This window comes from Uloborus diversus, chromosome 4 (genome assembly GCF_026930045.1).
Source record: "Uloborus diversus isolate 005 chromosome 4, Udiv.v.3.1, whole genome shotgun sequence".
NCBI lineage: Eukaryota > Metazoa > Arthropoda > Arachnida > Araneae > Uloboridae > Uloborus > Uloborus diversus.
Genome location: NC_072734.1, coordinates 85,227,278 through 85,238,993, shown reverse-complemented (window position 1 = coordinate 85,238,993; position 11,716 = coordinate 85,227,278). Strand labels below are relative to the sequence as shown.

Sequence of the window (11,716 nt, the reverse complement as noted above, 5' to 3'; positions counted from 1 at the left end):
AGGTGAGGGGTGCCGCGAAGTGCCTGTGGTAACAATAATATGCATATAAAACTAGATTAGGATGCCATGAGAAAATTCTAATTCTTCAAAGAGTGCTGCGAATCGTTAAAGTTAGGGAACCCTGCGTTAGATGGCACTAAGCAATTGTCAGTGGTGTTCAGAAGGGGTCAGGGGATCCGTCCCCCTTACTCAAGAAAAGAACATGTCTTGGGGAAGCGAAGTTATTTAAGAAAAAATCAGTTTGAAAAGAAGGGTCTTCAAAATGTTTCCCTCGTTAACTCTCGTTCCCTGCAAGAAATTTAAAATAAGTTTTAGTTGTTCGTGTTCGGTTTTAGTAACAATGGAAATTGATGTCTTAAAAACGCATTTATTTCGGCCTTTTCCGGGCATCAATTTCAAAACATTTCTGGAGGAGGGTCTCCGAACTAATACCCTTTCACTAAGGTTACTACCAAAAATAGTCTGAAATTGTGCCTTTAAGATTTTAACTTTGAAAAGTTTCGGAGGAAGATTCCTAAAACTGTTCCTTATGTCTAAACGTCTCCAAAGATGACCTGAAATTGCGTTTTACTTTCAGGGGAGGATTCTTGAACTCCTCCTTTCCAAAAATTTCCTAATGTTGGGGAAAAATATGAATTGATTTTGAAAATAACCTTAAAATAAAAAAAATTAAAAAGTTACTGACTATTGATCAGGTAATTGCGTCCAACTACCCATATTTCATTCACTCTCCCCCCCCCGTGTCCCTTTTCCCCCCCCCCTTTTTTCTATTGGTCTAAAAGTAAGAAAGTCTTCAAAATGCAATACTTCGCAGTCCCCCTCCACCCACTAAATCCATTAAAGAGCTTCTCAAACCTTGTTTTTAGGACTTCAATGTCGAAAACTGTCCAGGGAACAATTACCAAACGCCTTGCCTTCTGAAAGCATCGAAAAAAGTTTAAGATTGCTTTTGTGGAGCTTCAGTTTTAAAAAACGGCCGAACTCATAACGTTACCAAATATGGTCCACAGTCGCGCTTTTAAGAATTCAATTCCGAAAAAATTTCGGACTAGGGTCCGACTGCTCCCGTATGAAATCTGAAAAATCAGAAACTACAATTTCGAAAAATTTAAGGCGGAGAGCGTTTAAATCCCTCTACCTAATACAACTGAATACCTCTTTAAAACTTCGTTTTTTAGGACTTTAATCTCAAAATAGTTTTGGGGAGAGCCCCAGAACCGCCCTGCACGTAACATCATCGAAACATCGAAGTTAGTCTAAAACTGCGTTGTTAGAACTTCAATTTCGAAAAATTGGGCGGAGGGGTGATGAATTTCGCTCTATTTAAAAAAAAAAAAGCCCTCTTGGGCAACTTAAAATCTCCTTCTTTTGATTACGCTAACGTCGACAAATATAGCATATAATGGTGCTTTTAAGATTTCTATTTCTAAAAATTTCTGCAGAAGGCCTTCCGAATGTTTCCTCCCGGAGCAGTGGCGCACACAAGGGAGGGGTCCAGGGGGTCTGGACCCCTCTCATAGGTCTTGCTTTTTTTCCCGATTGATTATGATTCTATATATTTTGTGCCTAAAATAATTTCAAACAAAAGGTAACAATAATTTCAGTTCTAATAAGTGAAAAAATAAAATCCTCATACTAAAAGATTTTAAAAAATATTGAGCACTTTTCCTTTAACAAGTTGCCTATAACAAGCAGAATGGTGATTATAAATAAATACACTGTAATAACCATGTTTTTAGTTTTGTAGCAGCAGATCACATTAAGTGATATTTTATGAACTTCTATAATCATATGGTGCTTCTGCAACGATGAATTTGCTTTTCTGAATGCACTTTTTTAATTATGAGAAAAGTTAATGCGTACATTATTTTGCTTTCTGGTAATGTATTTAAGTATAGTTCATTAATTAATGCTAATTATTTATTCAATACTTTATTTTTTACTGTTTTTCGTTCTCGAGAAACGATAAAATCAAGTCAATGTGTTTATCGGCGTATTGGGGGTATGATATGAGAATGAGAATTTCGATCTTGGACCCTCCCCTTGCAAAATTCCTGTGTGCGCCACTGTACCGTAGCATCACCAGAGACTGTCTAAAACTGCGTTCATAGGACTACAAATCTAAAAGATTTCCGGAGGAAACCCCCGGATCCCCTCACCCACCAGAAGCGAAAATATTTTAAGAGCGCCCTCCTAAATCTATTTTTCTGGTTGCGGCAGACAGCATGAAGTCCTTGCCCCACCTCGAAAAAAATGAGAAGATCAGAGCACTGTTGATCCCCCCCCCCCCCATCAAAAAATTGAAATTACAAAACCAAAAAAAAAAAATGTGTGGGTGGGGGGAGTTAATCTTGGTTATATGGGCCCCCTCCAAAATAAAAACATATATACGCCACTGAGTTACCGTTACTGTCGTTAAGTTTCAGTTTACCGTTACTGTCGTGAAATGAAATTTCTATCATTCAAAACGCTATTAAAAATATCTATTATTATTCTCTTGAGTAATCGATAAGCAACATTTAATCAACAAAATAATACCCTGAATAAAAATGATTCTTGTGCTTCGTTGATTACAACAGAACAGCAAGCGAAAAAAATAAAAAAGAAATCTCTCTCCGTCTAGCTTTTTTTTTTTTTTTTTTTTGCCTTTTCATTCAAGTGTTTGAATCATTTCCTATTAGCGGTTAATATTTCGGTAGCGTTAGGAATTTCTTTAGATTTTTAAACTTTCAAAAAACTTCATGTGCATTTTATTTTATTTTTACTCTTGTTTGAAATTTTGAACATCTGTGAAACGATTTTGTTTTTCCGCAACTTTAATATCTCAGAATATTTTTGGCTCTTCGTGTAAATAATCTATAAGTAGCTCTACATTTTACTTTCGGTACGGATCATGTTGTAGTAAATGTATTATTTCTCACAAAAGATTATTAACTTAACTATGATTATTGAAATAACTGGTCTTTAAATTTAAATATATTTGTGACAACTTTTTGATACCGAGTAAAGTGGGTAGATATTTATTGTTTTATTCATTTTTAATATTATTTTGTAACAAAAAACTTATCAGTACGCAGAATTTTTTCACAAGTTTTTAACGGGCCCAGAGTTATTATTATTATTATTTATTTTGTTTATTTTTAAGAAAAGGATAAAAATTACATAGGTCCGCATTATCTTCATTTGTTTTTACCGGCCCGTAGGTCAAAAGAGGTTGAGAAACACTGAGCTAGAGCACGATCAGATGAATTAAAGCAATGAGCACTTCTTAAATAGGTTGAAAACTCTGAAATGTGATCAAATGCTGTAATAATAAGCTTTGATCATTTCCAGTGCTGAATTCAATGTGAAAAATATCCAAAAAGTATGTCATGAATCAAAATTATTTTTTAAAAAAAACCTACACAACTGTATTCAAAAACGCACACAATACGGGAGAGGAAGGTGGAGGATCTACAGTAGAAATCACTAAGCGTGCCATTTTTCTCTCCGAAGGTCCTTTTTTGTCATCTCCGCTGCCTATTTTTTTTAGAAGGAGCCTGTTTTTCATCCAAATAAGAGGTGCCATTTCGGCTCCGTATTAGGTGCCGCTGGTGAACAAGCTTTTCACCCCTGAAAAGTGCCAAACCCAACCTGTAGTTTTAACAGTGTACATAAATGGCTACTTCTGTATGTAAGGATGTCTGGGGTAAACTTCAAAACTACTGGACAGATTTTAACCATTTGTTCACCACAGATAGCTACATTATCAAGAAGTAACATAGGCTATAATTTATTTCAAAACGATCTGATGTGTGCATCACATGACTTCCTTTTACACCAATTTAATATTATTTCTCCATTATTGGCAGTTTTAATGTGATTCAATTGTTAAATCTTTAAATATCACCAACAGTGGCCACATTGAAACCAGATTTAAAAAAAAAAAATTGCCAAATTTGTCGCTAAGTTGACGACAAAACTTGGCGACCAAAAGACTGGCGATATATTGCCAAATGTCCACTAAATTATAACACCACTTGAGTTTGAAGCGAAATTAACAATGATTTTCCCCCAAAAAGGTGCAAAAGACTCCTTTAAAAACACTCGAATACAAACAAAAGGAGAGATACACAACTAGACCCCACTAGGAGTCTACGTACCAAATTTCAACTTTCTAGGATATACCGTTCTTGAGTTTTACGAGATACATACTCACATACGTATACATACATACGTACATACAGACGTCCCGCAAAAACTCGTTGTGATTAATTCGGGGATCGTCCAAATGGATATTTCGTGTGTCTATACGTTCTTAGGCATATATCCACATGTAGCAGGGTTGAAAAAGGTAAAACGAAGTGTTTGAAGATCAAAATGATGAAGGCGTATCGTTTGGGGCAACTTTCAGAGATTGAAATAATGAGAGACAATTGGGGAATCCGTGCACGAAATTAATCAAGTTTCTAAAAGCGTCTCTTATGCATTGCCACCTCTTATACTACAAATAGTGGCACTAACATAGGTGTTTAATAAAAAGTAAAGAAGATAAACAACATTCTCTCTCAAATTCGGTGATGAAAAGACATTTGTACCTTTATATAACTTTGATAGCTGATTCAATGGATTTTTCTACTCAAGATGAAATTGTTTGCAGATTCTTTAAAAAAGTAGAATAGGAGTTTTCTGTGTTTTATTTCGAATTCGAAAGACTTCGCTTTTTTCAAGCAAATCATTGACTATAGTTGGGGCAAACCTAACCAGGCAGCGTCGTAATGCTTACGGGCCACAGTTTGACTATTGTAGATATAGAACTTAAGTTTCTAAACTGATTGTGTATGTTGCGATTATCTACCTTGCATCAACCTCATGAGGTGTTTCCATTCACACCTCAACCTTTTGGAGAAAAGGAAACATAATTCCATTTTCAAACAAAAAGTGATAAAATCAAATTTTTTATGCCCAGTTACTCTCATATCATATGACAAAATGCACAAAATTTTATCGCTCAATTTGTCAGAAGAAAGCGAAGGATTTAAAGTTGAAACACTGAAATTATGTTTCCATTTGAAGTAAAGATCCTACTTTAGAAAATTCTTTTCTTTCCCCCTTTCTTAAGTGGTTATGACAATTAGTAACTCTTCGCGCGTTGACATTAATTACAAATTCCAAGATTGAGTATAAAACTAAGCAGAAAGAAAGACAACTACAACATTCGGAAAAATGAACAGGGATTTATAATTGCGAAAATGTTCAAAACATTTTCTCATTTCCATAGTGTAGAGAGAATTTGATCTTTTAATTGTACATGAAAAGTAGCATATGGCTTTGGCTATTAAATTGCTTTTTTATTGTCCGGGGTGGCTCGAAAAAAATGGATATAATGCCGCAATGCTGTTTATTATTATTATATCATCGTAATATGGGAAAGGAAGCGTAACCTTCATCTGTTCTTCGTGACCTATCTGCGTAACTCACTGTCATGGCGGTTTGCGATTTCCGCGGAATGTGCGTCGAAGTTAATTACACCTAACAGATGGTGATTTGCACGGCGATTTGATCAACCGCGATGTCACTAGAGAAGAATAATAAGAAATAAATTAAGAACATTCGCAGTGTCTCTCATTTGCATATATATTCGTGTAAATGTTTGTTCTCTCGGATATTTGATTCATGTTTGGAATTGGAATAAAATAGTTTTTTGCTGATTTGTGAAGGAAGACGATTGTCGATCGATTGAATGTTTTTTTTTTTTTTTGATAAGTCTATTTTTTAAAGGAGGAAATTGACTGCTGGGGAGAGGGGAGGACGGCCTCAAGACTTTGGGAAGTCTTTGCGCAGCACTTTCACGCCACAAGATTGGTTTGACAAGGTTATAATTGAGGATTGCGATATGAGATTACGATCGAGGTTTCCAAATAAAATTTCATATCTTGGAGTTTTGATTTTCCTAAAAATATATAGGTGTCCCGAATTGTCTCAAAATGGTAAACCGGTAGCTGATGTCTAGAGTCATTAGTCATTTAAAGGTCAGAGTAGATCCTATAAAGTCTAATTTTAGGACAGACCGTTATGTCAGTTCTAATTATTGCTATTGAATTTAGGCCTTTTAAATCTGAAGAATTTTTGTCCCTTCATACGGCGGCGCGTAGAAACAGGGGCGGGTACAAAAAGGGAGGGTCATGGAGATCATGCCGTGATCAGTCACGGTCATGCCCCCCCCCCCTCTAAACAGTCAACAATATTATCCGTCCACATTGTGTTCAAACACTTGATGAAAAAAACGTAAACGATTTCAGTCATCTTTTCAATTCATTATTTATTTTTAAAAGTAAATATATGAAATACTACTTCATTTCACTGCTTATGAAATAAATTATTAACGTTCATGCTCTATAAAATGCTTTATCCCTGGCCGATTTGGTACATTTTAATGACACCCAACCAGTTTCAGAAATTTTTCGTACTTAAAGCAGTAGGTTCGTTCTGGGGGGGGGAGGGGAGGGGGGGCAGTCATTCTTCAACATGTTCCGCCCTAAAATGGTAGTCTGTATCCTTCCCTGGGGAGTGGAGAACACTTTCTGTGTATTCGCAATACTTTTTCTCACTGTAGTAAAAGTTATTTTGATCATGAAAATAAATATTTATGCACTTTTCTTTTCCTTTTTTAGTCGAAAAGTACTGCCTCAAATTTCTGAGAACTTCATACTTCTTTTTGTTCTGATTTGTACAAAGCCAAGCATTTTTTTTTTTTTTTAATAACGTAGGGCAAGGGAAGGAACAAGCTCTTGATCTACCTACAATTGTTGATGCTTAATCGCGGAAATGTTGATGGAAGTTTAGCTACTTTACAATTTATTACTTCCTTTTACAAAAAAGGAAGTATTGTATTCGCGAAAAAATTTTCACTCAAAAATCGCCCTTAATTTCCATTTTGCTCACCCCCAAATGAATGTTGAGTTTTTTTTTCGATTCGACCACATGCGGAAAAGTGCCTAAGAATGTATAGACACGCGAAATATCCATTTTGACCATCACCGAGGTAATTACAACGACTTTTCTCGTGACGTCTGTATGTATGTGCGTATGTGTGTATGTGCGTATGTGCGTATGTGCGCATGTGCGTATGTATCTCGCATAACTCAAAAATGGTATGTCCTAGAAAGTTGAAATTTGGTACATAGACTCGTAGTGGGGTCTAGTTGTGCACCTCCTATTTTGGTTGCATTCGGGTGTTTCTAAAGGGGTCTTTTGCACCTTTTTGGGGGGAAATCATTGTTAATTTCGATGCAAACTCAAGTGGTGTTATAATTTGGCGGTCACTTGGCGATATATCGCCAGTCTTTTGGTTGCCAAGTTTTGTCGCCAACTTGGCGAAAAATTTGGCGATTTTTTTTTTTTTTTTAAATCTGCTTTCAATGTGGCCATTGCTAGTGATATTTAAAGAGTTAGAGAGAGAATCCCATTAAAATTGCAATAATAGGGAAATAGCATTAAATTGGTGTAAAAGGAAGTCATGTGATGCACACATCAGCTCGTTAATAATAGCTTGGCTTCTCTGTAAGGTCACGTCGGATGTCTTTAAATCTAAAAGCTCATTCAAAAGAGGGTTCTTTCTTCCCTTGAAACCCCAAAACACATGTTTGTGTAGTTCTCTGTAAATTTATGCGAGTGAACGTTATTTTTACTTCCTTTTACAAAAATGGAAGTATTGTATTCGCGAAAAAATTTTCACTCAAAAATCGACATTAATTTCTATTTTGCTCGGCCGCGAATGAATATTGAGTTTTGTTTTCAACCCGACCACACAGGGATGTATGCCTAAGAACGTATGACACCGGAAATATACATTTTGACTATCCCCGAGTTAATTACAACGAATTTTCTCGTGACGTCCGTATGCACGTGTGTATATGTGTGTATGTGCGTATGTATCTCGCATAACTCAAAAGCGGTATGTCCTAGAAAGTTGAAATTCGGTATGTAGACTCCTAGTGGGGTCTAGTTGTGCACCTCCCCTTTTGGTTGCCTTCGGATGTCCCAAAGGGGGTCTTTTACACCTTTTTGTTGTAAAATCATTGTTAATCTCAATGCAAACTCAAGTGGTGTTATAATTTGGCAGACACTTGTCAATATATCGCCAAGCTTTTGGTCGCCAAGTTTTGTCGCCAGTTTGGTGACAAATTTGGCGTTTTTAATTTTTTTTAAATTTATTTTTTAAAAATCTGGTTTCTATTTGGCCATATTTAGAGAGGAAACCATTGAATCACATTAAAACTGCCAATATAGGGAAAAATTATCTGTGTAAAACGCTTTCTTTGCTTCGGTTCGCAACAAACTTGGGGTGAAAATATTTAAAGTGTTTCTTTGCTTATTCTGAGGCATTATTATCATTAAATTGGAGTAAAGTCATGTGATGCACCCATCAGCTCGTTTTCTTTTAACTCGGTATTCAGAATCAGGTAACGAAAAATTAATTATGTGCACGAATCTGTAGATGGTAGTGAAGACCATAATTAGAATCGTTGTACAACAGCTCATGGATAAGACACGCTATAAAATCCGAGACTAGTGGCTAGATCTGTAGTTGAGGATCAAAATTCAAGACATTATTTGCGTTTCCCAAACCTTAAAATTATTGCCGAAATAATTCTAACTGCGAGATGAATCAACAAGTTACTTGAATTTGAGTGCCGTAATTAGGCGCTGTTTATTGTCTGTAATAACTGTACACATTTTTTTTCTTTAAACTTTTCTATTAGAACATGTAGTAGCGGATTAACAATGTCGCAAAATGTAGATTCGCAACAAAAAAAAAAAAAAAAAAAAGAGAAGGCATTTACGAGGTTTGAAAAAGAGATTAAGATCTGAAATGCAATGCAGAATTAGATCATAAAGTCTATGCAAAAAAGGTTTGGTTGACACTATATCTGAATTGCGAATATGTCGCTTATTCCTTTCATGAACGTCATATCTTTAAATAAACGTGATTTTTCAAGAGAGCGATTTAAAAAATTAAAAGTAAGATATCATGTAATAGGTCAACTACATTTCAAGCCACTGATTGAACGTTTTCTTACCCATAAGGTTGTTTTCAAGAAAATTTGGTGTTTCTTCTCTGTTTCATGAAGAAGAAGCGTAGAAAGTGTAAGTTTAAATTTTAAAAAGTTGCGATTTATTTATGACGTTCTTGCACTAAATTTCAAAGATACCATTTGAAATATCTCAAGATATGCGTCATTATTGTTAGTAATAGTTCTCCTTACAATACCGACATGAAATTAAATAATACGTTTTTGATCAAAAAAAAAAAAAACAAGAAAATGTGCGTCACCGGACGCTCGGCAGAAGTGATAACTTTCATAGGATTAAATTATTATCATTATTTAATCCTATGAAAGTAAATTGGCTTATGGTAGCTATTATAAGCAACGAAATTTTTGCATTGTACGTTATCTAAAAATCTGACTGCATCAAGTACAGTTCCGTGACTTATAGTGGCTTCTTCTGGCTTTTTAATCATTTGTAATTGAAATTTGGATTGTAGAAACAATAGTAAATTTTTAGCTCGATCAGAAGGAAAATTAGCATTAAAATCTCCAGTTAAAATTAAATGAATTGTATAATAATCTTCATCAATTAAAGCAGAACCTTCTTGAAATACTTTTGTTTGGATATATATATATATATATATATATATATATATATATATATATATATATATATATATATATATATATATATATATATATATATATATATATATATATATATATATATATATATATTTATATATATGTTGGCAATAATAATTTGTTGCTTTGCTTCATTGAGACGACTTGAAAATTGCTGTAAATGAAAAGTAATTTTATTCTTTGATCACCATTCAGACTACTTTTAAACATAAGTTTGATGCCGCAGCAAAAACAATAGATTAAATTACGCGTCGTTTCTAAATATTTCGTTTATCAGAAAAAACACTCAAACTTACGAAACATTTTAGATTTTACTCTGTGATGAACAACTTAAATGTTTATTTATTATTTTTGTTTTCTCGGCCGTCCCCAACCCCAGCGTTGCGGAGTTCTTTAAAAATATGTACACCTTATCACAGTTCGAAACCCTAAATGAAGCGAGATATTTTTAGTATAACTAATCGCAAAAATGTTTTTGTTTTGAAAATAAATTTAAAGATTAAATGTTGTTTTGAATATATATTGTTTACAATGTTATTGGTATTATATTGTATTATTAAACGCACCTTTCGTTAGGAGATTGCGTTATGTTGAGACGATCATCCATCTTCTGTTAGTTTCATTACTTTTTCTGCTATCACTTAACGCTTAAAGCTGACACAAAGAGTAAAGAAACACATTCGCGCTTCTGTCATATGCGCGAACGAAAGGAATGCCAGACGATCTGTTGCGCCGTTACGCACCTTATGTCACAAATCGGTTTACCCTCCCATAAGAAGTTATCACTTCAAAAATAAGAATGAAAAATACTCTTTTTTTGTGTGATTCTTGAAAAGAACATTCCGAAAATACTTGACAATGCAAATACGACACTTTTGCTCCGTAACGGCAAAATATTAAGTTATAGAAATACACTGTTATAACTAGAGGTTCCAGACGAGTGAATATATTCCCCCTAAGGTGAAAGCATGGTGACCAAGGGTGCCATATTGGCCAGGAAGTAAAGCAGAGGTGCGAAAGTAGCAGACAGTCGTAGACAGGGGTGCCAAAACAGCAAGCAATCGCTAAATGACTTGCTGGCGCATGCGCTTCCGGCATACATTCACCATTCAACCACTTCAATATGGCGGACGAATGATAGGTTGCACTACGCGTGGCTTCTACGTCTTTCACATTGAATGAAGTACACTATTGGATTAAATCTCAACTTTTGTAGGATAATTCTTTAAAATAACAAGTAAGTACAGCTTTTGACCACTTTGTAGCTTTTAGGGCTTTCAAACATAGTTAAAAGTACGTTTAATGCTTTTCAGTTACCGTTAGTCCGTTACGATACCGTAATACCGTTAGTTGTTTATTTTCAGGTTACCGTTACTATCGTGAAAATTCCATCATTCACACAAAACGCTACTAAATGTATCTATCATTATTTTCTTGAATACTCGATAAGCAACATTTAATCACCGAAATAGTAACCGCAATGATATTTTCAATAACCAACAAGTGAGAACCTAAATAAAAATGATTCTTGTGCTTCGTGTAGCGAGTGCAAAAAATAAAAAAGAAATCTCTCTCCGTCTATCTTTTTCTTTTGCTTTTTCGTTCAAGTGTTTGAATCATTTCCTGTTAGCGGTTATTCGATAGTGTTAGGAGTTTCTTTAAATTTTTAACTGTCGAAAAATTTTATGCGCATTTTATTTTATTGTTATTTTGATTGAAATGTTGAACCTTTGAGAAACGATTTTGTTTTATCGTAACTTTAATATCCCAGAATATTTTTGGCTGTTCATGTAAATAATTCATAAGTACACCTACACTTTACTTTCGGTGCGGTTATTTCTCACAAATGATCATTAACTTGGCTATGATTATTCAAATAATTACTCGTCTTTAACTTTAAATATATTTGTGACAACTCTTTGATACCAAATAAAGTCTGTAGATATTTATTGTTTTATTCATCTTTAATATTACTTTGTAAAACAAAAAAAAAAAAAAAAAAAACTCATCAGTACGCAGAATTTTTTCACAAGTTTTTT

The 11,716-nt window shown here is 34.5% G+C and overlaps 1 protein-coding gene across 1 annotated transcript in view; it reads right to left on the bottom strand.

The window, feature by feature from the left end:
* Positions 1–9,066, bottom strand: part of LOC129220682 (dynein axonemal heavy chain 6-like) — a 21,686-nt gene extending 12,620 nt beyond the window's left edge. Inside the window, exon 1 of the mRNA XM_054855112.1 lies at positions 9,063–9,066. Coding sequence (XP_054711087.1) covers positions 9,063–9,066 — 4 coding nt within the window. The remainder of the gene's footprint in view (positions 1–9,062) is intronic.
* Positions 9,067–11,716: the final 2,650 nt, after the last annotated feature.